Source organism: Oryctolagus cuniculus, chromosome 12, assembly GCF_051225735.1.
Source record: "Oryctolagus cuniculus isolate XC-2025 breed Fujian yellow rabbit chromosome 12, ASM5122573v1, whole genome shotgun sequence".
Lineage (NCBI taxonomy): Eukaryota > Metazoa > Chordata > Mammalia > Lagomorpha > Leporidae > Oryctolagus > Oryctolagus cuniculus.
In genome coordinates, this window is record NC_142878.1 from 25,426,975 (window position 1) to 25,452,604 (window position 25,630).

Below are 25,630 nucleotides of genomic sequence, written 5' to 3' on the forward strand. Positions count from 1 at the left end.
CTGTGTCTCTGTCCACTCTGCCTGTAAAAAAAAAAAAAAAAAGAAAAGAAAAAACCTGTGTGGATGCCATGTATCACCTAGGGGCACTGCAGTATAAAAGAATAATGAGGGGCCGGCGCTGTGGCATGGCAGGTAAAGCTGCTGCCTGCAGTGCCGGCATCCCATATGGGCTCCAGTTTGAGACCCAGCTGCTCCACTTCCGATCCAGCTCTCTGCTGTGGCCTGGGAAAGCAGTAGAAGATGGCCCAAGTCCTTGGGCCTCTGTACCCAAATGGGAGACCCAGAAACTCCTGGTCCTTGGCTTTGGATCAGCACAGTTCTGGCCATTGCAGCTAATTGGGGAGTGAACCAATGAATGGAAGACCTCTCTCTTTCTCTCTCTCTGCCTCTCTCTGTGTAACTCTGACTTTCAAATAAATAAATAAATCTTTAAAAAAAATAAAATAATGAATGTTTCTATTGTTGACACTGGGAAGCTAAATCTTGATATTTTAAAGTTACTTTTAATTTATAATAATAGGTAGCAAAATTTAAGACATCTGTTGAAGTGTGAGTAAGAGAGAAAGCAATGACTAAATTGCATAAGATAAGGAAGATGCTGCAAATGGATGTTCACGTCGTTGGTGTGAGGTGGCAAGAGACAGTAAACTCAGTCAAGTGAGAGTAAAGGGACGTAGTAGCCGAGCGTATGGACTTGTGGGCACCACACCGGTGCTGACTTCTGTTGGCCAGGAGTGTGCTTTGGGCCTTGTGTTATTCTGCGTAAAATACATGGTTGGTCTTTTCTAGACGCTCGAGGAAGCATTCCATAACCTTGACCCTGAAGGCACCATGAGTGTGGAAGACTTTTTCTACGGTTTGTTTAAACACGGGAAGTCCCTTACGCCCTCCGCATCGACTCCGTACAGACAGCTGAAAAGGCACCTCTCTATGCAGGTAAAAATGCCAGAAGGCGGCTGTGAAAGGCGAACCCGTTTGGATCATTGCCAGGGAGGTGACGTGCCGTGTGAGGCGTAAAGAGTCAGACAGACTCAACTATCAGGAAGGGGAGTGTGGGCTGAGGAATGATCCTAAATGAGCCCAGGCCACTACACAGGCCTGTTGGTGTCAGCTCGGGGCCTGAAGAAGCCCTCAGTAGAAGCACATGTTGTCTAAGTCACAGCACCCCCTGAGGAGCTCTGTGAGCCTGCCTGGCCCGGAGCAGAGCGCACAGCGGCCGCGTGCCCTTGCTCGCTAGCAGTGGCCGGCAGTCGTGCTCGTCGTGGTCAGCACTGGCCACGCCCCCCCCCGGGCTCGCCCGGCAGCTTGTCGAGATGCTCAGAGCCGGGCTCAGCTTGCTGCGGTCCCTTTTCCTCTTGTAGTCCTTTGATGAGAGCGGCCGGCGCACCACCACCCCCTCCGGCAAGACGGGCACCGTTGGCTTCCGGGTCTTCTCCAGCCTGGATGACGGCATGGGCCAGGCCTCCGTGGAGAGAATCCTGGACGCCTGGCAGGAGGAGGGCATCGAGAACAGCCAGGAGATCCTGAAGGTCTGGCCCCCAAACGGGAGGAGAGTGGCAGGCTGGGGGAGGGTTGAAAGTCTCCAGTTCTTTCCGGGACTCTGTGACTTGATTTTACTTCTTGATTCTTATGTTCACAAGATCTCAGAGATCAGCAGGTAAGTGACTTTTCCTACCTTGAGTGAGTCATCTGTGGCTAATTACTTGCCCTATTTGTAACCCCAAAATTATTGATGTGAGAAATGTTCTTAACTATCTCTACTTGGAACAGACTAGAATTATACCATCGTTTTGAGTGACAGTACTGGACATTGTTTTATTACATGGAAATAACTGATAGCCATATTATACTCTGCTTAAAGAGAACTTCGTTAAATTCTAGAGTGAAGATTGTTCTTTTTTTCTTTAAAGATTTATTTATTTACTTGAAAGTCAAAGTTAGAGAGAGAGAGAGAGAGTGGTCTTCCATCTGCTGGTTCACTCCCTAGTTGGCCGCAATGGCCAGAGCTGTGCCAATCCAAAGCCAGGAGCCAAGAGCCTCTTCTGGCTCCCATGAGGGTGCTGGGACCCAAGGACTCGGGCCATCTTCCACTGCTTTCCCAGGCCATAGCAGAGAGCTGGATTGAAGTGGAGCAGCCAGGGCTTGAACCTGTGGCCATAAGGGATGCCGGCAATGCAGGCGGCAGTTTTACCCACTATGCCATGGCATGGCCCCTAAAGATTATTCTTAAGCAGTCACTAAAGAAATGCACCCATCCCGATCTAGATTGTACTTAGTCCCCTGAGTTTGTATGACCTTCACGTTCTCTGCTTTCGGAGGATAGAACTTGTCATTTTTTCTTGAACTTCTGTTCTGATTTTTAGGCCTTGGATTTCAGCCTTGATGGAAATGTCAACCTGACAGAACTGACACTGGCTCTTGAAAATGAACTTTTGGTCACCAAGAACGGCGTCCACCAGGCGGCTCTGGCCAGCTTCAAGGCTGAGATCCGGCACTTGTTGTGAGTTGAGCAGGTTTGCCTGCCCCATCCCTTTGCCTGCTTGCCCATCGAGTCCATCAGATGCCCTCAGCAAAGTCCCCTGTTCTGTTCTTCCATTCTGGGTGCACCTGTGGCTAATCTTCTCTCACTGAACTAGGAACAGATCTTCCTACCACAGTAAGAAAGGGAGGCGGAGCTTAGACTGGCGCGCAGGCTGTGGAAGGCCCCTTTGTTGGGGAGAGTTTGGGTTGTCTTGGTTTTGGCCTCACACTGAAGCAAGCCAGAGGAGAGGTTTTTCAGGTCCCTCTGCTGCCTAGAAACCGTTTCCCGTTAACTCCGTTTGTTTCTGATTCCAGAGAACGAGTGGATCAGGTGGTCCGAGAGAAAGAGAAGCTGCGATCAGACCTGGACAAGGCTGAGAAGCTCAAGTCCCTCATGGCCTCGGAGGTGGACGATCACCACGCCGCCATCGAGAGGCGGAATGAGTACAACCTCAGGTGCGACCCCTAGCGCGACTCCTCCCCTTCCCACCGCCCTGGCTCGCGCGGGGGCGCCTGCAGCTACAGGGCCGCAAAGGCAGGGGGCGCTGTGCCTGCTTGGCCGCCGCTAGCTCTGGTGGTTTAGCTGTGGCCAAGCCTAAGAGAAAGCAGGACACCCTAGGTATTTGCAGGAGGGCGTCTGCCTCTCTGACTAAGCTTCCATCTTTGGCAGCTGCTTGGAGGGACCAGGGAGGGATTTGATGGTAGCTTCTCGACTTTCCCTCCTCGCAGGAAACTGGATGAAGAGTACAAGGAGCGCATAACCACTCTAAAGAATGAACTGCAAAGAGAGAGGGAGCAGATCCTGCAGCAGGTGGGCAAGCAGCGTGGAGAACTTGAGCAGGAAATCGAAAAGGCGAAAACAGAAGAGAACTACCTCCGGGACCGCCTCGCGCTCTCTTTGAAGGTAATGATCTTGTCGGTGCTGGGGTCTGTGTCCCTGCTGGAGATGCCCGGTGGAACTGTCTCGCCTGCCAGGGGACAGGTATGTGCAGGGCTCGGTCCCAGCTTGTCTTGCTGTGTGTCTGCCCTGTTGGCCTCTGGGTTGCAAGCACACCCAGGCTTCTGGTGTGCTGACAGCACTGACGAGTGGTGATCTTGTCCTTGTCATTGCCCTGCCGTTGCTTGGGGTCGTCAGGGCTGTGTGGTGCTGGTTGACACCCTCGTGCCCACAGCCTCTCTTCCAAGCCCATCCTTCTCCCTCAGATCCCTTCCTCATTCCCTGCTGGTCCTTACCCAGCGGGTGGCTCACCTCCTGCCACACGGAGGCTGTTTCTCTCTGCACCCTCCCTCTCCTCCTGGGCCTCTGTGGAGGAAGTGGTCCCTCTCTTTTCCAGATTCCCTCACCAGAAAAGCTGGTGCAGGGGCCTGGGGTCAGCTGGCCTGGTTGCAGTCTGGGTTCCCCCACGTGCTGGGAAGCCTGGACCAAGTCACCCACCCCTGTTTCCGAATGCACACGTGGGTGCCGTGGTAACGCTAACACCCACGTCCACCCTGGGCGTTGGTGTGGGGCTCATCTCATCCGGTGCATTGTGCAAAACCGTGAGTACAAATGAAACGTGTGCCACGGCTGCTCTTAGGAAAGCTTCCTGGAACATCACACATCAAAAATAGAGCTAATTATCACTCCCTCACCAGCCAACTGCCTCCTCTCCGGAATTTTCTTGCTGAGCCCCATGATCACCATGTGCTGAAATCCCAGGAGCTGGCGTTCTCAGTGTCCCTCACCTGTGGTCCGTTTGTCCATCTCAGAGTCACGCTGATGCTCTCCAGTGCCTCTGCAGTGTGTCCCCTCCCTGCTGTCACAGCGACCTTCCTAGGGATCCATTTTGGTGAGGCTGGTGCACTTTATAAAAGCATGGCCACCCGTAAGCAGTCCAGGCCGCAGAAAGGGGGCTCATTGCCCCCATCTGTGCCTTCCTCGCCCAGCTCCTGCCGGCAGCTGCCAGCCCCATGCCCATGCCCCCACTGTACCTCCACCAGCTCTCTTACTTCCTCAGGGCCAAACCCTTTGACCCCTTCCCAGCTGTCCCCAGCCTGCAGGCCCAGTGACAGCTGCATCCGCGTCTCAGTCGATTCTTTGTCGCCAGGGGATGGTGCATTTCCTGGCACAGCCTAGGCAGCTATGTCCGCATCCACTTCTCTGCCTGTGCTCAGCACTGCTCTCTGATTTGTCCGAGCCCCAGCACCACGCCTGATACACAGCGATGGCATCTTAGTGTCTTAGCATCTGAGCTGAGATGTATTTTGAACAATTAAAGTTATAGAATTGGCATCTTAGGAGAAGTTGGCATTTGAAAAATAATGCTTCAAATACATTCTTCTGTGCTCCATATTGCTATGTGAGGGTGTGAACTAGAATATATTAAAGAATGTACTGGCTCTATATCCTTTTGGCAAGATAATCTTTGAAAATAATGTTCTGCCAATCAGCCTTTAACACTGGAGGGGAAAATATCAAATGGCTTGTATATGGATTTTTTTTCTTCAACAAATGCGGGTGGAAATCTTTCTCAAAACTATTGTATATGCAGGTCCAGTTTTTATTTCTTTTTGAAAGGGAGAAAAAGAGAGGGAAGGAGAAAGAAGGCTACCATCTGCTAGATCACTCTCCAAATGCCTGCAATGGCCAGACCTGGAGCCAGGAAGTCAGTCCAGGTCTTGCACATGGGTGGCAGAGACCCAGGCACTCGAGCCATCATCTGCTGCCTCCCAGGGTCCACGTTAGTAAGAAAGTAGCATTGGGAACAGAGCCAGGAACCAAACTTGGTCTCTCTGATACACGATGCTTGCAATCTAACCAGCATCTGAACCACGAGGCGTTATGCCAGCCCCTCAGGCCCTTTTAAATGAAGAAGAAAAAGACTTTATGAGGGTTTCGGTTGATATTTTATATAAGAATTTAACCATGCACAGATCATGAGCAGCTTAGATGCATAGCTTTTATATCCTTAACCAGAATTAGTTTATAAAATACACTAGAATATCAGTATGTTAAAATTGATTTTATTCTACTTTTTGTAGCTTTTCTGATTTCTACTGGCAGCTGAACAAAGTATTTTGTAACCAGTTTTCTTTCATTTTACAGTATATTTTTATACTTTCACATCATTGAGTATTCTATTGCAGTGTTGTCCAAGGAAATACAATGCAAGCTACATGTGGAATTTCAAACTTGTAAATAGCTCTGAGAAAAGGTAAAAAGAAACAGGCAAAATTATTTTTAACTCATCTAGTATCTCCAAGACATTGTCATTTGGCATGTAATCAGTATACACAAAATATTACTGAGCTATTTTGTATTTTTGTACTATTCAAAATATGGTAATTTATACCTACAGCTCATCCCGGTTTATATGAGGGCATTTGAAAAAGTTTTTGGAGAAACTGAAATAGAAGATATTTTGGTGCCAAAATTTTGAAACCCATGCATAATTTTCTGATAAGACTCATTTTCCATAAATTTCTTGAAGACTTCTGTGAAGACTTCAAGTGTTCTGTATCTACATGTGGCTGCTAGTGGCTATCATGCAATACTGTTGTTTTGTTTTATATATTTTTAAAGATTTATTTATTTGAAAGACATTTATTTTTTTAAGGTTTATCCATTCATTTGAATGGCAGAGCCACAGAGAAGCAGAAGCAGAAGCAGAAGCAGAGGCAGAGAGAGAGGTCTTCCATCTGTTGGTTCACTCTCCAGATGGCGGCAATGGCCAGAGCTTCAATGATCCAGAGCCAGGAGCCTCCTTTGGGTCTCCCACACAGGTGCAGGGGCCCAAGCACTCGGGCCATCTTCCACTCCTCTCCCAGGCCACAGCAGAAAGCAAGATCGGAAGTACAGTAGCTGGGACTCAAACCAGTGCCAGCACTGCAAGTGGTGGCTTTACCCACGGCACCGCAGCGCCAGCCCCTGTTTTTTTCTTTTTTGAGAGTCACCCAGAGAGAGAGGGAGACATAAATAGTTCTCATCGCAAATTACTTCAATAGCCTAGGGCCAGGAACTCAATCCAAGTCTCCTCCGTGGCTGGCAGGGATCCAACCACCTACGGCATTGTCCACTGCCTCCGAGGGTCTGCATTAACAGGAAGCTGGAGCCAGGAGCAGAGCTGAGCCTGAAGCCTGGCGCTCTGATAGGAGACGGGTCTCACAGCATCTCTACTGCCAGGCTCAAAGCCTGCCCCCCAGCGGTCATGGCGGGCAGCACAGTTCTACAGGATCAGAAAAACAAAAACTCTTGGTTCTGACTCTGGGTTAGGAGATAGATGGCGAGTCTTTCACACCTACTTTTGTCTCCTCTAGTCTTTTTTAACTGAATTTCGACACAGAGGCAGGCATTGTCTTAAGCCAGAGCACTGATTTGAGCTTCACATACGATGGGACTGCAGTTGGCTTCTTTCTAACTCCGTGCCACATCCCGTTTCCCCAAACCTCTTCAGGAAAACAGCCGTCTGGAAAAAGAGCTGCTGGAAAATGCAGAGAAGTTGGCGGAGTACGAGAATCTGACCAACAAACTCCAGCGAAATTTGGAAAATGTGTTGGCCGAAAAGGTAAATCCGTTGAAGTCTGCTTTCCCGATAGCGCAAGAGCAGAAAGCAACGCCCAGAACATTTTTGTTAGGAACGTACGTGGGTGGTTATAGAGAGCTATGATTTCGGCAGGGATGTCATTTAGCAGCTTGGGGATGGGGGAGCCACGGCCGGGCACTATGATCTCTGCCTTGGTTGGGCTCGTCCCTCTAGAATGTTCTCTCCAGCATCCAACTGGTGGTGTGTCTCCCAGCTACCACATTCCTTTCATACTCGAGAGACGGGTTGACTGCCAGAAGCTGGGGCTTTGAGTGTGTTAGGTCACAGAAGGGCACTCGAGAAAATGACAGCTTTGACCTTTCCCCCTCCCAGTTCGGGGACCTCGACCCCAGCAGTGCCGAGTTCTTCCTGCAGGAGGAGAGGCTGACCCAGATGAAGAATGAGTATGAGCAGCAGTACAGGGTAAGTGGCCGGGGGGGAGTGAGTGCATGGGGGGTGCCGGGTTCCAGTCCCTGCCTCACTGTTTCCCAGCGGTGTAACCATGAGCGGGGCAGTCAGGGGGGTGGGGGGGGCTTCAAGTCCACATCTGGAGGATGGCAGAAACACGAATGCCCACCATGCGGCATGGGGGTGAAGATTTCTTGAGTGGATGTGTGCATGGTGTGCTTAGAAGCCAACCAGGCAAGTAACAAGCACGCACAGAAACGTTGGCTGCCGCTATTACCACCCAGCACCTTGAACTCACTGCGTGCCCATCTCCTATAGCTAGGACTGAAAACTGCTGGTGCTCAGAGGGAAACACGGTTTGATTCCTAGTGGGGAATATGTTTTCATGTTGATGTGCTTGTTCCAGAATTAGCCTTCCCTGACTAACCACTGCAGAACTAGTCAGATGGGATTTAGTTTTTCTGTGTCTTTTTTTTTTTCCTAGAGATTTATTTATTTACTTATTTGAAAGGCAGTGTTACATTCAGAGAGGGGGAGACAGAGACATCTTCCATCTGCTGAGTCACTCCTCAAATGGCCGCCATGGCCAGGGCTGGGCCAGGCTGAAGCCAAGAGCCTGGGACTCCATCCAGGTGTCCCACATGGGTGGCAAGGGCCCATGTACTTGGGCCACCTCCTGCTGCTTTCCCAGGCACATTAGCAGGGAGCTGGCTCGGAAGTGGAGCAGCCCACGCCCATATGGGATGACAGCGTCACAGGCAGCAGGCAGCAGCTTAAACTGCTTCACACGCTGCACCACAATACTGGCCCCTGTGGACTCTTTTTTTTCTTTTTCTGAATATATTCCTTTATTTAGAAAATGCAAAAGATGCAGAAACTACTCATGTCTTTAGCTGGTACAGCCATCTGCAGTTCCTACCAGGACAGACATAAACATTCTCATAAATAACAGGAATCTTTTTTATTTTTGATTTTTTTTTTAATTTATTTGACAGCGTTATAGACAGAAAGACAGAGAGAGAGGTCTTCCTTCCATTGGTTCACTCCCCAAATGGCCACCACGGCCAGCGCTGCACCGATCCGAAGCCAGGAGCCAGGTGCTTCCTCCTGGTCTCCCATGCAGGTGCAGGGCCCGAGCACCTGGGCCATCCTCCACTGCCTTCCCGGGCCACAGCAGAGAGCTGGACTGGAAGAGGAGCAGCCGGGACTAGAACCCAATGCCCATATGGGATGCCGGCCTGCAGGTGGAGGATTAACCAAGTGAGCCACGGCACTGGCCCCGACAGGAATCTTTGATTACCAAAAACATGAACTCCCCTAAGCTTAGTAATTGGGATTCTTAATTTTCTTAAACCAAAAACACTTGTATTTTAGTAAGGTCAGTACAACTGAGGTCTAACTGCTTGAAAAAAAAAAAAAAACAAAACTGTGACTGTGCACAGGTGGGCAGGCAGTGACCAGCTTCTGACGTTCTCTGTTCTCTGGCCTCTGCTTTCTACCTGCTCGTTTGAGAAAAGTGACTGACCTTTCCCTGCTTTAAATTACATTTTAACTCTTGGTTCTAACTTAATTCATCAGCAAAACCTTTTAGCTCTACCTCCAGAATTCCCCAATCTGTCCACTTCTTTTTTTAAAACAGCTTTTTAAAAAAAATAATTTATTTTATAGAAAGCTTTTATTTAATAAATATGAATTTCATAAGCACAACTTTTGGATTATAGCAGTTCTTCCCCCCATACCCACCGTCCCACCACCTACTCCCTCTCCCATCCCATTCTTCATTATGATTAATTCTTAATTATCTTTATGTACAGATGATCAACTCTATATTAAGTAAAGATTTCAACAGTTTGCAACCACACTGATACCCAACATATAAAATACTGTTTGAAGACAAGTTTTACCATTAATTCTCATAGTACAACTCATTAAGGACAGAGGTCCTACATGGGAAGCAAGTGCACAGTGACTCCTGTTGTTGATTTAACAATTGACACTCTTATTTATGATATCAGTGATCACCCAAGGCTCTTGTCATGAGCTGCCAAGGCTATGGAAGCCTCTTGAGTCCACAAACTCCAACATTATTTAGACCAAGCAGTAATCAAAGTGGAAGTTCTCTCCTCCCTTCAGAGAAAGGTACCTCCTTCTTTGATGGCCCCTTCTTTCCACTGGAATCTCACTCACAGAGATCTTTCATGTAGTTCATTTTTTGCCACAGTGTCTTGGCTTTCCATGCCTGAAAAACTCTCATGGGCTCTTTAGCCAGATCCTAATGCCTTAAGGGCTGATTCTGAGGCCAGAGTGCTTAAAACAGCTTTTTATACCATATATTTCACCCATTTAAAGTGTACAACTCAGTGTCTTAGTATATTCACAGAGTTGTATACTCATCATGCATACTCAATTTTAGAACATTTTCATCATCCCCCAAAGAAACCCCTACTCCACTCCCATGCTCTACAGCCTTATTAATCCAATTTGTCTTTATTTATTTATTTTTTGTATTTATTTAAAAGGCAGAGAGTGAGTGAGTTATTTCCCACCTGCTGGTTCACTCCCCATATGCCTGCCAGGAGTCAGGAAACTCCATCCAGGTCTTCCACGTGAGTGGCAGGGACACCAGTACTTGGACCGTCGTCTGCTGCTCTTCATTTGCACATTAGTAGGAAGCTAGAGCTGGGACTTGAATCTGGCACTCCAGCATGGAATGTGGCTGTCTTAAGTGGTGTTTTAACCACTGTTCCGAACACCCACCCGTACTACTACACTTCCCATAGACTGGCTTCTTCTTCTTTTTTTTTTTTTTTTTTAAAGATTTATTTATTTATTTGAAAGTCAGAGTTACACACAGAGAGGAGAGGCAGAAGGAAAGAGGGAGAGGTCTTCCATCCGATGGTCCACTCCCCAATTGGTTGCAATGGCTGGGGCTGTGCCAATCCAAAGCCAGGAGTCAGGAGCTTCTTCCGGGTCTCCCACATAGGTGCAGGGGACCAAGGACTTGGGCCGTCCTCTACTGCCTTCCCAGGCCATAGCAGAGAGCTGGATCAGAAGTGAAGCAGCCAGGTCTTGAACCAGCACCCATATGGGATGCTGGTGCTTCAGGCCAGGGCGTTAACCCATTGCGCCACAGCGTGGGCCCCAATTGTTCTTTTCATTTCCTATGAGTGGAACCACTTGTGATCCTGTGCAATCAGCTTCCTTCACTTAGCGGAGTTTTCCATGGCTTATCCATGTTTGTGTCACAAATCAGTACCTTGTTCCCTCTTAATGGCTCCATTGTACAGATATTTCACATTTTGTTTCATCAAGTAATGGACATCTGGGATGTAGGAGCTACGTTGCATATTGCTGTAAACATTGGTATGGAAGTTTTTCATCTCCCTTGGACATATGCCTATGCATGGAATTGTGGGTATGTGTTAATTTTTGAGGAACTGGCAAAGTTTTCCAAGGTGGTTCCACCATTGTCAGTTCTGCACACAATCATCAACAGCTGTTACTCTGTGCCTCTTTAATTCACGTCTTCCCAGTGAAATAGTATCTCATTGTGGTTTTGAACTGTATTTCCTTGATAGCTAATGATGCCAATTATCTTTTTATAGACTTAATAATTATTGTGTATCTTTGGAAAAATCTATTCAGATCCTTTGCCTATTTTTTTTAAGAGTTATTTATTTGAAAGACAGAGTTAGAGAGGGAGAGACAGAGACAGAGATCTTCCATCTATGGGTTTACTCCACAGATGTCCACAATAGCCAGGGCTGAGCCAGGCCAAAGCTAGGATCCTAGAACTTGATCCATGGGTGACAGGGGCCCAAGGACTTGGGCCATCTTCTGCTGTTTTCCCAGGCTTGTTAGCAGGGAGCTGGATTGGAAGTAGAGCAGCCGGGACTCAAACTGGCACCCATATGGGATGCTGGCTTCACAGGCAATGGCTTAACCCGCTGTGCCATAACACCAGCCCTTTGCCCATGTATTGAGTTCTTTGTCTTTTTAATATTAAGTTATAATAGTCTTTGAACGTTCTAGTTACAGGTCTTTTATCAGATCTACTTGTAATATTTGCAGAACATTCCTCCCAGTTTCGGGGTTACCTTTCTTGATGGTGTCTTTTGAAGCGCAGAAGTCTGGATGTTGAAGATGTCCAATTTATCTATTTTTTGTCTTTTGTTGCTGGTGCCTTGGGTGCTGGCTTGTAAACCCCAGGTTTTACAAGACCAAGTGGACGAACTGCAGTCTGAGCTGGAAGAGTATCGCGCCCAAGGCAGGGCACTCAGGGCGCCCGTGAAGAGTTCGCTGGCAGAGGAACTGGATGGCAGTGGCAGTGGCACTGAGCCCGACCACGGTAAACACATTCTGAGACTGTCTTCTCAGTCTCTGCCTTTGACCTTTGTTGTTAGAACCATGGTTGCACGGCAAAGTACGAATCTTTGGCAACCCGAAGGAGCAAAAAAAAAAAAAAAAATGTTGGCATGACTCTGTTTGAGCTATTTCTTTTGTGGTCTGGTTGTTCATTTGTCTTTGAAGTCTTTATGAGCGTATTTCCATGTGAATTTGATATGCATCAGGGAAGGAATGGAAAATTCAAACCACAGGGGTATTTGCTTTATTTATTTAAGACAAACAAAAACCTGGCTCTAAATCTGTGGTCTCCAGAGTTAGAATTCAGACCCTGGGCTGTCACTGACCCCTGCCTTCCTGCAAGAGTGCCTGACTGGTGTGAAGATGGCTCTGGTGAGCGGGCCAGCCACAGACCACATGGTCCCTGGCTGGGTTGCTTCGGCTGTCTCTCCTAAATGCCTGTATTGCCTCTGTAAGACAATACAAATAAGATAAAGAAGGGTTGGTGTTTGGGGAAGATTTGGAGTGGCCATGTTGGAAAGCCAAGTTGGTTACGAGCCCACCCACACTGACCATCAGCCCTCTCCCGCCCTTCCCATATCCTGCCTCTCACTGGGAGCCCTGAGAATGAACTTCAGGAAGGAATCAGTCATCTCTTCTGTTGTCGGCAGCTTTTCTGAGTACTGCTGGGGACAGAGTCCAGTTCTCAGGTCGTCTATTCCTCCTCTCCCCTACTTACTGTATAATACAGGGGGGAGAGAGGCCTGGAGACCCCTGCTCTGATTCTTGGCTCACTGTGGGCAAGGATGGAGGTCATTGGGCTCTATGACAGGTGTCAGCAACTTCTCTGGGCTTTTCCATAGACAAGCAAGTGTTGAGGTTGCTGCTTGTGGGCGTGTGGTGTTGCACCATATTAAGGTGGCCAATACTCTATGTGTTACTTCCCAGTTGGGGACATGCCATAGCATGTGACGACAAAGCCCAGGAAAAGAATATCTCTAGTAAAAACATTCAAAACCTGAAAAAAAAAAAAAAAAAAAGTATGTCAATCCGAGCTATCCAAGAAGAATCCCTTTCTCTCATATGCCTGTGATTCCCCAGGTAGAAAGGTATTTTGGGTCTCCCTATCCCAAGAGTGTTAGGCATACTCTGTTTATCTGTGTGCTAGCTCAGCCCCCAACGTAGGCTTTACCATTTTTCTCATGTTCATGGGCAATGCAGAGGTAAACCCAAATGGATGAATTGAGAATCATCCCTCCTCCTACAAGATTAGATTTATCCATGTTCCTAACCTATGCCCCCTCCCAGCTTTTTTTTGTCTTATTTTATTTGATAATTTAAGAGGAGACTCTACCACACTCCAGGAAGTTCATGTGATAATATCTAGTCTCCTGTAATGTTGAGTGATGGGTTGGATAACTTGACCCATGACGTTAAGTCCTCAAGGCATAGCAGCCAATTGGCTGGCCATTCATTCCCCTGTCACATTGCCCCTCTGCTAATTTGTCACTCAGTATTTCTCAGATGGCTAAGAAAGTTGGTTGATTTGACCAAGCTACTCATGGGGCAGCATTTCCATGAAGAGTTGGTCACCCCTAGGCAACACTTTCCACAGCTGTCCCCACCTACTGTTCACAAAGATGGATTCTACTAAGGTTTGTTTTCACTGTCTGGACATGGAACAATCTGTTCACCTTCCTGTCTTCTTGTTTGCCCTGATGCTTGAGAGGAGAATTCTCTTGGCTTTTGCTGGTTCCTAGTTGGTCACATGTGTGGCAATTCAGGCTGAGGATTCTTCCTTAAGATAAACTAGAGGGCTCTCCTGAACCTGCGGCAGGATTAATGGTCCCATGTGTTTTCAGGGCTGGGCTCTGAAGAATGCCGTCCATTGAATATGAGCATTGAGGCAGAGCTGGTCATTGAACAGATGAAAGAACAACATCACAGGGACTTGTGTCGCCTGAGACTGGAGCTGGAAGATAAAGTAAGTCCCTTCCTACCGACCCACTGCTCCGATTTCTTCACACTGTGACAAGCCTTTGTGTGTAGAGCCTTCCTCATTTTTTATTTTGGGGCCCACAGCCTCTGGACAGTTCTACAGGCTAAAGACAAGGCCTTTCCCTCCTGGGACAGAGTTTCTTCACAAGGTCTTCAGCCCTGGAAAGCAGGGAACTTGAAGTCCATTGTTATTTCCAACTCATTAACAACATGTCTTAAACATCTTCAAAGGCCCCTTTGAATGCCTTCTGCATTAGCTACAGGTTCTGAACACTGGCTTCCAAACCCTGCACCATGTGCCTTTACCTTCCATTTCCAGTCTGTGATCATTCCTTAGAGTTACCTGTCTCTCAACCACACCAGGTAGTGCACCCTTGTCCAGCAAACTCTGTCCTCTTGTGCTTACGCTATTACTGTTTCCCTCTGCCTCTTGAAAGTCTCCTTACCTTCAGAGTTGACATCCAGTGCTGCCTCTTGCATGAAACTTTCTGAATTTCCCCCAGCCAAATGTGGCTGTTCTCTCCTTAGAATTGAAGTTGATATATATATATATATAATTTATTTATCTCAGAGTTACAGTTATAGACAAAGAGAGAGAGAGAGAGAGAGACAGAGAGTGTGATCTTCCTTCCACTGGTTCACTCCCCAAATGGCTACAACATCCAGAACTGAGCCAATCTGAAGCCAGGAGCTTCTTCTGGGTCTCCTATGTGGGTTCATGGCCCCAAGCACTTGGGCCAATTAACAGTGCTTTCTGAGGCCATAAGCAGAGAGCTGTATCAGAAGTAGAGCAGCTGGGACAAGAACTAGTGCCCACATGGGATGCCAGCGCCATAGGTGAAGGCTTAGCCTACTACACCACAGCGCCAGCCCCAATATATTTTCTATAGCTTTTATATTTTGCATTTTGCCCTGTAGTGTACTTACTGTTGTCTTATACATGTCCAGATTGGTTTATCCTTGATGGTGGGGACTATGCATTACAATGGTAACTGTAGTCTGTGGTGTACCTGAGAGGTAGTGAATAAATATTTGAATTGAATTGGCTACTTTGAGGCCCTAAAATTGCAGTGGGGAAGGATGCATGGGAAGACAAAGGCTGTCTGGGATGACGAGTTGGCTCAGTTCTTAATAGGGTTGTTCAGAAACTAGTAACACTCAACCAAGTTAAAAACGAAAAGCAAATGATACCTTACTTCCGTGCCCTACCTGAAGTGTTTTTGAATTGCATTGCTTGGAAACAAAGTGGGGAAGCCGAGGCACGTCACAGGGGAAAAGTGCCCTTGCAGCCCCTGTTTCAGAGCCTTCCCAGGGCCACGCGGTGACCATCCTGGTGGTGACTTTGCTCTCTGGCTGCAGGTCCTGCACTATGAACAGCAGCTGCAGGAAAGCAGGGCCGCCCGTGCGAAGGAGCAAGAGGCCCTGAGGCAGGAGCACGAGCACCAGGCGCACACCTTGGCGAAACAAATAAGTGACCTTGAACGGGAAGTGGCAGAACTTCAGGGGCAGGCTGAGGTGCTGACGGAGGCGCAGTGGGAGGCCACCCGCAGGCACGAGGAGGAGAAGCGCCAACTGCGAGCGCAGCTGGAGGAGCAGCAGGCGCACCTGCAGGAGAGGCTGCGGCTGGAGCAGGAGCAGGCGCTCAGGGCGAGGCTGGAGGAAGCCGAGGAGAGCTTTCGCCGGGAGAGGGAGGGGCTCTGGACAGAAGAGAAAGTGAGAGGCCTGACCCAGGGCCTGGAGCAGCTTCACCAGGAGCAGCTGAGAAGCCTGGGGGAGAAGCATGCGCTGGAGAAAGCAGAGCTAAGGAAAGAGCTCTCGGAACGGCACCAGCGGGAGCTTCAGGAGGGAAGGTAAGGAGGGGAGGGGAAGCGGGGCGTCCCGAGGTTCCGGTCAGCAGAGGGGACTTGGAAGGCAGTGGAAGGCCTAGCATCCCTGGGATTGAGTAGAGGCATTGACAAGCTTTCTACCATTGTGCCGGAAGCCTCCCTCGGCATTACTGGAACTGGTTTTTGTTTTTGTCTTCAGAAAGCTGAGAATTTGCTTCTTGGTGCCGTCTCGGGCTCCAGCTGAGGCTACAATGACCTGAAATGTGCTTCCTTCCTAGTTCTGTCCGGTCGCTTTGTGAGCTTCCCCAGAGCTGCACACTGTGGTCAGTGGGAGTTCCTCCCCGAGTGAGGGCGCAGTGCTTCAAGTTCACGTCCCTCCCATGAGATCCCCGGCTCACCGGGGCGCTGTGGAGCCTCATACCCTGACAAACTTACTGCCCCTTTATTAAATAAGACGCAAAAGCAGAGTGAAGCTGTTCCACGCACACCTGTATAGTGTGCGGAACAACCATCCCTCCGTGCTGCTTCATATGTGGTCTCCATTTCCCAAGTTAGAGTTTAGGGTCCTAGGCGTGTGACTCTTCAATGTGAAATACCAGTTTAGGTCTTTGGTTTAAAATCCGTAAACACATGCACCCAGGAGTATGCCCAGTAATTTGGTTGCATCAATTTCCCCCTCACTCCAGAGAGAGGTAAGTTTTACATGGAACCATGGTTGCCAGTCTCAGCACTGAGAAGTAAGATGGCACCCCAGTACACGCAAGTCACAGAGGAGTAAGTGCAGACCGTTTTTGGAAGCATTCCTTGCTTGGCAACCCCCGGTATGCACAGGAAAAAATGTTTTTTGTTTGCCTCTGGCATTGGTGGCAGCACCAGTAATGCTGTATGTTGACCACATTTAGGGAAAAATTGGAAACAGAGTGTACTAGAAGAACGTCTGAGCTAGAAGCCCGGTTTCAGGCCGAGCGCCAGGAAGTCACGCAGAGCTGTGAAGACGCCTTGCAGAGCCTGGAGGGCCGCTACCGCCAGGAGCTGCAAGACCTCCTGGCTCAGCAGCGGGAGGAGAGGTCCCAGTGGCAGTTTGAGAAGGACGAGCTCTCGCAGGAGTGCGCAGAAGCCCGCGAGCGGCTGCAGGAGACTCTGCAGCGAGAGAAAGCCACTTCTCTGGCCCTGACCCAGGAGAGGGAGATGCTAGAGAAAACCTACAAGGAACATCTGGATAGCGTGGCTGTCGAGAGAGAGCGGCTCCTCCGGGACCTGGATGAGCTCAGGAAGGTGTCCGAGCACCAGCGCCACCAGATTCTGGAGCTGGAGAGGGATCCCTGCAGAGAAGCGAGGGGTGGCGAGCAGGTGCCGCGCCAGGCAGGGGCCGCCGAGCCGCTGGGCAGCCAGCGCCTGGAAAAGCTGGAAAGGGGGCCTGCGTGCGAGAGGCAGGACTTGATGTCCAAGCTGCTGGCTCTGGAGAGCGTGCACAGAGCGACCTGCGAGCAGGCCGATCGCGACAAGGCTGAGATGAGCGCGGAAATCTCCAGGCTCCAGAAGCAGATTGGGGACCTGCAGCAGGCGGCACCGTCTCTCTCCGGGCCGCCGGGCAGCTGCCTGGCGGAGGAAGGAAGCGGAACCACGTCCCTGCTCCAGCAGGGCCAGCAGCTGCTGGAGGAAAACGGAGATGTCCTCCTGAGCCTGCAGAGAGCTCACGAGCGAGCCGTGAAGGAAAACGTGAAGATGGCGACAGAAATTTCGAGGTTGCAGCAGAGGCTGAAAACCTTAGAGCCGGGGTCAGTAGCGTCTTCTTGCTTAGATGAGGCAGCCACTGAGTTTTTTGGAGACTGTGTGGACCAAGCGGAATCACTGGCACCCCAAAACCAGATGCAGCGAGGAGACCGTGTAACCACGCGGCGCCTCCCCGGTGACTCGCCAGGTGACAGGGCCCGGGACCAGGAAAGCGCTGGGACGAGCTCTGTCCAGAGGCAAGAGATCCAAGTCGGGGAGTCGGAAACGTCCCTGGAGAGTTTTTCCGAGCTGGAAAACAGTGAAGGGACCAGGACGGAATCCTGGGAGCTGAAGGTGCGCATCGGGGAGCTCCGGGAGCAGCTGGCGGTGCTGCGCGCAGATTGCGATCGCGCCTCCGAGAAGAAGCAGCACCTCCTCTGCCATGTCTCGGTGCTGAGAAAGAAGCTGAGGATGCTCGAGAGGCTCCCCGAGGCTCCGCCCAGGTACAAGGCGCTGTACGAGGACGCCAGCCGCGAGAACGACTGCCTGCGGGAGGAGCTGCGCGCCCTGGAGACGCGCTACGAGGAGGCCCTGGAGAGCAACCAGGCGCTCAGCACCGAGCTGTTCCGGCTGCAGGAGGAGCTCGGCAGGGCGGGCGAGGTGACCGAGACGGGGCTGAGCCTGGACAGGAGCTACGACGAGGTGAGAGCAGAAAACGAGGAGCTGAACGTGCTGGTCGCGAGGCTGCAGGGGGAGATTGAGACGCTGCAGGAAAGAGCCGTCTGCGACTGCTTCTCCTGCTGGGACACCTGTGGGGACAACCTGGGAGCGGCCCCTGAGGAAGAGGCCCTGGCAGAGCGCGTGCCCAAGGTCACAGGCGTCTGCCCGGGTACGGAAGACTGTGAACCAGCCAGGCAGTTCCCTGAGCAGGAGACAGCACAGCTCTTGGGAAGAGTCAGAACACATGACCTTGGCCGCGGCCCCAGAGCCAACGCTCAGGTGCGTCCAGAACAGCCCAGAGCACAGGGTCCGGCCCCGCCGGAGGAAAACACCGCTCGCCTGAGCTTGCAAGAGGAGCGCTTGCGGCGCCAGGCCACCATAGCGGAGTTGGCCCTGGAGAAGAAGAAGCTGCAGGAGCTGACGAGAAGGTTGAGGGAGCGAGTGGCCACTCTGGTCAAGCAAAAAGACGGGCCTTGTGCGGGCGAGCAGGAGGAGGAGCAGGAGGAGCTGAAGGCCGTGATGCACGAGCTGCACGCGGCGTGCACTGAGATGCAGCACAAAGTTGAACTCCTGAGGTAACGTACGCAGCTGGGCGCCTCCCGGCGGCTGCAGGCGCTGCGCGCTGTCCCTAGAGAAACTAACCCGCTAGGCCTCCGGAAGACAGCAGCGCGGTAGATGTCCTCCCGCTTCCGTGTCCTACTAACGAGTAGAGCGACCTCGCCTAGGAGGCCTTCCCTTGCTCTGTGTGCCAGTAACTGCCGTTACAAGTCCCCACAGCCCCCGGCAAGAGTTCGCTGCTTAACCCCGGGCGGCCCCCGTGTGTGTGTCTTTAACTCTGTTCTAGCCTCGGAATGGATAGGCGCTTTTGTCTGTCTTTGCTAAACGTTAAAACACGACGTATGAGCGCGGATGCCTCTGTGTGCATTAACCCACTTGGTCGACAAGAACTCTGTCCTTTTACTAATACAGGAAAAATGTCTTGTGGCTTGCAGCTTTGCACTTCCATCACTCTGAGTACGCACTGAACATTGCTCTGAGAACATATCATTTGATCCAGGAGCTACCAGTTTGCAATAAATCTGCTTGAAAAGGCAAGACAGAAGTGGAACTAATTCAAAGCACTGCTCATTTGAACTTTATAAAATAGGGTGGCATGAGCCTTCCCACAAATTGGGTTTTTCCAAAAGAAAAAAAAAAAGCCTTAGAAAATATTACATCATGTCTAAAGTATCTTAATGACAGGAAACAAAGTCATTTATTCTGAATGGAGTTTTTCCTCCTCACCCCTCAGACCATTTTTAGCTCTGACGATCAGAATGGAGAGAGAGGAGGAAAGCCACAGAGTAAACCCGAGTGTGGCTGTGGGTACCTGAAAGTGACCACGGTAGAAGGTACGCCGAGTGATGTCCGTTCCGAGCAGAGAGGACTTGAGACTGAGCGAATGAAGGTCATTGCTCAACACCAAGTCCTTTGCTCAGTGGCTACCAGTGAGAAAAGCAGCAGCCAGAGTGGACGCTCAGTCTCGCGCTTACGTCCCACAGTGTGTCATAACTTGATTTCCAAGTGCTAAGAGACTACGAACTTCGGCTTCCCTTTCTAACTGGCATGGAATCCTGGTCTTACTGGAAGTCACTAGAAAATATTTTCCAAAGATGACAGATGACTGCCTTGTTAAAACATTTTTTTTTAATCTCTCTACTTCAGATATGAATCTGAAAACCTTCAAGAGGAAAATTCTATTTTGAGAAACGAAATTACTACTTTAAGTGAAGAAGATAGCATTTCTAACCTGAAGTTAGGGAAATTAAATGCATCTCAGGAAGAAATGTGGTAAGGCATGGTCTATTTAAATTTCCTTAGGACATTTTTACAAGGACTAAAAATTATTTTACTTCAACTTTTAGAGCTTAACTCTTAAATTACATTTTTATTGTTTCTTTAGGCAAAAGCTAGAAACTGTGAAACAGGAAAAAGCTGCAATTCAGAAGATGGTTGAAAATTTAAAGAAGCAAGTAAGGAAATGCTTAATATTTCCCAGTATTTCTTCATTCTGAAATTTATTTGAAATGTAAAAATTTATAGCATGTGCTACTGGCAGAACATATACCTACATTCTTAGTTTGCAAATGGACACTCACTTAATTCCAACTCTAAAGTAGGTTCCTGTGTTTTGTGAGATGACATGTATATTATTTCTAGATGCTAAGTGTGTAACACAAGCTTTATAATCAATGAGGATAGGAGGTGACACCCCTAAAACCACACTCATAACATACCACCTCTGCCCTTTGTGTATTTTCAATTAATGTGCCTTCATTTCGGCACCATAACTGCAAGTCCAAAGCTCAGGACGGATTTTCATGCCAGTTACTCAGCACACCTTCTCTCAGAATCATGAGTCACGTGGGTCGCTGGGGTGGGCAACAGTCCGTCTCTAGCTGAGAAAGGGAAGGCCATTTAAGAGCTCATCCGAAACAATCAAAGCCTTAAGGACTTGCCAAGAAAAGTGCATTCCCAGTACTTAAAATAGATCCAGAATATATTTTGCATTTTCATGAAACCCAGCTGAAAAACAGGCAGTCAATATGAATGGCTGGCCGGCCCTGCGGCTCACTAGGCTAATCCTCTGCCTGCGCTGTAGGCACACCGGGTTCTAGTCCCAGTCGGGGCACCGGGTTCTGTCCTGGTTGCCCCTCTTCCAGGCCAGCTCTCTGCTGTGGCCTGGGAGTGCAGTGGAGGATGACTCAAGTGCTTGGGCCCTGTACCCCATGGGAGACCAGGAGAAGCACCTGGCTCCTGCCTTCAGATCAGCGTGGTGCCGGCCGCTGCAGCCACTGGGGGGTGAACCAACGGTAAAGGAAGACCTTTCTCTCTGTCTCTCTCTCTCACTGTCCACTCTGCCTGTCAAAAAAAAAAAAAATATATATATATATATATATATGTATGTATGTATGAATGGCTAAGTCACAGGAAAAAAAGAAAATAACATGTAAACAGGTGAGTAGTCTCATTAGTTATTAGGGAATGTAAATTAAATGGGTTTCCACCAACTGATAGAGCAAAAATCAAAGACTGCTACCATCTAGTATTAAAAAGTGGGTGAGGACATCAGTGTCCTCGTGCATTGTGGGTAAAATTGTAAGCGGTGCCACGGTGGGGAAGACATTGTTGGGAGATCTGTTAAAAGAGTAATGTATGTGGGTACTTCAAAAGGTGCGTGAAATATTGATTACAGTCTGATAACAGCAAAGGTAGGGAATCAACCTAGCTTGTCCAACAGTTGAAGACTGGATGAAGAAAACATGGTATATATACATAAGGGAATATTACTCAGCCATAAATAGGGACAGAATCCTGACATTTGCAGCAAAATGGATGGAACTAGTGATCATTATACTACATGAAATAAGCCAGACACAGAAAAAAAAACTTGGCGTGTTTTCTCTCATGTGGAATTTAATATATCATATAAAAATGTGTGGATGCTATATTATTTGGTATATTTATAAATATTGTCTTCAATGAACTGTACTGCTTACATAATAATATACCCTTCCTTCCCCCACTTCATGATAATTTGCCGTGAATCTCATGTTATATGATGTTAATATTCCTGCTTTCAAGGACAATAGTATGTGTGTATGAGTATAATAATATTTACAGGGGAAGAAAATAGGGCAAAATGATAAAAATTGTTAAATCTCCATGTGCTCACTGAGCTCTGTGTACTTTTCTGTATTATTTGAAAATCAAAATTAAAAAGGCAAGAAAGATATTGCTCTCCCAACCAGCAGCATGATTTGTTTATGCAAATCATTAAAAATCCATAATGCCACTTTTTTTGAAAGCTATATATGACAGTAATAGATACCTAAATCCACTTGAAGTACTGTAGTTACAAAATTCAATCTCCTATTATTCTACATGGAAGAAATCTTATTGTTAGTTAATGAACATCTAAGTAAAATAACAAAATTTTCGTAGAAAATGGAATTAAAAGAGAAGTTTATTTTGGTCACAAGGTTTTGAAACCCATGCATATGAGAGGCCTTCAGAGAATCTGTGGCTTGGATGGGTGTTGAGGCTAATTGGGTAAGATGCCTGTGTCCCACAATGGAGTACCTGGGTCTGATTGCCAGCTCTGGCTCCTGACTCCAGCTTCCTGCTGATGAAGCCCCGGAGGGCAGCAGTAATGGGTTCTTGGCATCCATGAGGAAGATATGTGCTGAGTTCCTGCCTCCTTGCTTTGGCCTCGGCCCAACCCCAGCCACTGCTGGCATTTGGAGAGTGAACCATCAGATGGGAGCATTTTCTCTCTCGCTCTCCTTTCTCCCCTCCCTCACTCTCTTTCAGGCTATCAAATATATACATTTTTTAATTCATGGAAAATGCTTATTATGAAAAAACTCTTTGAGTCTTTTGAAAAAATTTTTGTGGGGCTGGCATTGTGGCTTGGCAGCTTGAGCTGCTGCCTGTAATACAGGCATCCCATATGGACACTTGTTCCAATCCCAGCTTTTTTTTTTCCCCCAAAGATCAATTTATTTGAAAGAGTTAGAGAGAAGGAGAGACAGAGAAAGAGAGGGAGAGAGGTCTCTTCTATCCGCTAGTCTACTCCCCAAGTGGCCACAATGGCCAGGGCTGATCAAGATCAAAGCCACAAGCCAGGAGCTTCATCCCTGTGGCAGGGGCCTAAGCAGTTGGGCCATCGGCTGCTGCTTTCCCAGTATCCGTAGCAGGGACCTGGATAAAAAGTGGAGTAGCCAGGACACAAACCAGCACCCATATATATGGGATGCCAGCATCATAGGCTGTGCTGCAACACTGGCCCCAGCTGCTCCACTTCCAAGCCAGCTCCCTGCTAGCACGCCCTGGGTGTTGTGGCCATTTGGGGAGTGAACCAGAGAATGGAAGATCTCTCTCTCTCTCTCTCTCTCTCTCTCTAACTCTGCCTTTCCAATAAATACATAAATCTTTTTAAAATTTTTACACCAAAGTAAACTTATCCTTTGCTCCCATTTTCCATGAACTTTGCAAAGTTTCCATATGCATACATATATTTATCTTCTAACTCAGCAACCCTACTTCTAATAAATAGTAATCCTAAATAAAAAATGCTACCATATTTAAACAGATTTTCTGAAAGATCATTTTGTTTCCTTGCAATTAAAGGAAGTGATAAAACTGTAGCTCTGTCAGTGTTGGAATGGAGTGATGCATTGTGGGATGTCTCATTATGGAGACTATCTCGTAGTCACTAAAAAATACAGTGTGTGGCAGTTTTTGCATGCACTGACTTGGAAGATAAGTTTGAGATAGTGTAAGTGAAAAAGCAGGCTGTCAAAACATGAAATGATCCTTTTTTTTTTTCTTTAAACTAAAAAGAAGTAAAGAATCTTTGTCTCTAGCTTTTGTGTCTGCATGGGGAGTGATGTGGAGGGATTTGCTCCTAGCTATGCAGAATGGGTCCCTGTGGAGGGAGATTAGCCTGTATCTCACTTGTTCATTCACGTTTCAACTGATTAAATGGTAATAATGAGCACATTTTATTTCCTTTATTTATTTCTCTAATTTTAAAAGTTTATGAAGAGAGAGAACAATTACTCTCTAAATCTGTTTTTCAGCAGAAGTAGAGTAAAAAGTTTTTAAAACTTATCTGGATTTTAATTAGATTTCAGAGTTAAAAACCAAAAACCAACAGTTGGATTTGGAAAATACAGAACTTAGCCAAAAGAACTCTCAAAATCAGGACGAAATGCAAGAACTTAATCAACGTCTGGCAGAAATCCTATGCCAAAAGGAAAAGGAGCCAGCAGACGGTATATTCAAGGACTGGGAGCAAGAAAACTCCACTCTCAGAGAAGAACTGGAACGCTGTAAAGTGCAGGTATGGCATCAGCTCCCCTACAGATTTTTTTGGAGGAAATATCAAGAAATAGGAGAAATATTTGTGTTAAACTATGTGTTCACAAAGCCTTAGTAATCAAGACAGCATGGCAAATGAATAGACAAATTGGTAAGGGAAATAGAAAGTGTAGAATTCAACCCAAATACAAATGGAAACTTAGTATTTAGCAAAGGTGACTCCTCAAGTCGCTGGTGCCTGGGTAACTGGGCAGGCATTTGGAAATTAGATAAAATTAGGTTCACATTTCATGCCGTGTGCAAGGATAAACTCCAATTGGATTAGGAGTATAAATATAAAAAGTGAAACTAGACAAGTACTAGAAAAAAACATGGCTGTATTTGTCTTTCACTCTGGTGAACAAAGGACTATAATTATGACCCAAAAGTCAGAGGCAATAAAGGAAATAGATTATAAAAAAAAATCTGACCTGGCAATAAATACCATAAAAAGTGTCACAGGACAACTGACTAGGAGCGACTATTTACAACACATGGAACTAGGGAAGGGCTAGTACAGAACTCTGCAAAATGGAGTCACAGGAGAAAATCTGCAGGCATAAAGGGGAGACACACATGAACAAGCAGTTTATTAAAAAAGATCAAAATGGCCTTCAGGCCTGCGAAAAAATGTTGAAAAATCACTCATAATCAGAGAGATGCAAAGTAAAACCGTGCTAATAAATAATTTCTCACCTGTGAAGCCAGCAACGATTTAAAAGTAGGATAGTCTATTTTATGGCAACGCTGCGGGAAAACAGACACTTTGATACCTGGCTGGCGGGGATGTCCGCTGATGCTGTCTTTGCCAAGGTATATTTGGCAGTGCCTAACATAATGACATAGCTCCCTACAAAGGCCCCGCAGTCGTACTTCTAGGAATATCCCTAAAGGCACACCTGCAACGATACGAAAATCCCTGTGCACAGGGCTCCTGATAGCAGTGTTGTTTGTAATTGCAAAATGTGCCCATACAAGGAGCAGTGGAGTAAATGTAGCAGGTACATGTACACCATGGAGGAGTTACTGTGCAGAGATTAAGAACAAGGAGAGATTTTGATTTATATGAACCAATTTCTAGGACACGGTGTTAAGTAAAACAAATTGCAGGGGCACGTGTTGGACAGAGCGGTTGAGATGCCCACAATCCTGTAGCCTAATGCCTGGATTTAAGTCCTGACTCCATTCTGGATTCCAGCTTCCTGCTAACATGCATCCTGGGAGGCAGAAGGTCATGAGTCAAGTACTTGGGCCCCTGCCACGTATGCGGAAGACCCAGATTGAGTTTGGGGCCTCTGGCTTCAGCTGGTCCAGCCCTGGCTGTTGGAGACATTGGGGAGAGTGAACCAGTGGGTGGAAGACCTCTATCTTTCAAATGAACATTTTTAAAAATTATTTTTAAAACTCCATTGATAGATACTAAAATAAGTAAGCAGAATTTTGAGGAGAAACAGGATTTGCTTAATCTCAAAATAGCTACCCTAAGAGAAGGGTGGTAACAGTATAGTGGAAAACCGTATAAAAACTGAGAAATCATACTCGTGCCTTTTAAGTGGAAAGTCTTTTTTAAAATAGCTTTGATTGGCTCCACTGCGTATGAGAACTGGTCATAAAACGTGTTGTTGATTTTGCACT

The 25,630-nt window shown here is 47.7% G+C and overlaps 1 protein-coding gene across 1 annotated transcript in view; it reads left to right on the forward strand.

Moving 5' to 3' along the window:
- The window catches only part of NIN (ninein), a 111,978-nt gene that overhangs the window by 59,430 nt on the left and 26,918 nt on the right, over positions 1-25,630 (forward strand). The window contains exons 7-20 of the mRNA XM_089309720.1: positions 790-936; positions 1,362-1,529; positions 2,364-2,500; positions 2,836-2,976; positions 3,250-3,424; positions 6,954-7,064; positions 7,416-7,505; positions 11,700-11,838; positions 13,697-13,818; positions 15,192-15,682; positions 16,561-18,666; positions 19,796-19,921; positions 20,034-20,103; positions 23,763-23,978. Coding sequence (XP_089165846.1) covers positions 790-936; positions 1,362-1,529; positions 2,364-2,500; positions 2,836-2,976; positions 3,250-3,424; positions 6,954-7,064; positions 7,416-7,505; positions 11,700-11,838; positions 13,697-13,818; positions 15,192-15,682; positions 16,561-18,666; positions 19,796-19,921; positions 20,034-20,103; positions 23,763-23,978 — 4,239 coding nt within the window. The remainder of the gene's footprint in view (positions 1-789; positions 937-1,361; positions 1,530-2,363; positions 2,501-2,835; positions 2,977-3,249; positions 3,425-6,953; positions 7,065-7,415; positions 7,506-11,699; positions 11,839-13,696; positions 13,819-15,191; positions 15,683-16,560; positions 18,667-19,795; positions 19,922-20,033; positions 20,104-23,762; positions 23,979-25,630) is intronic.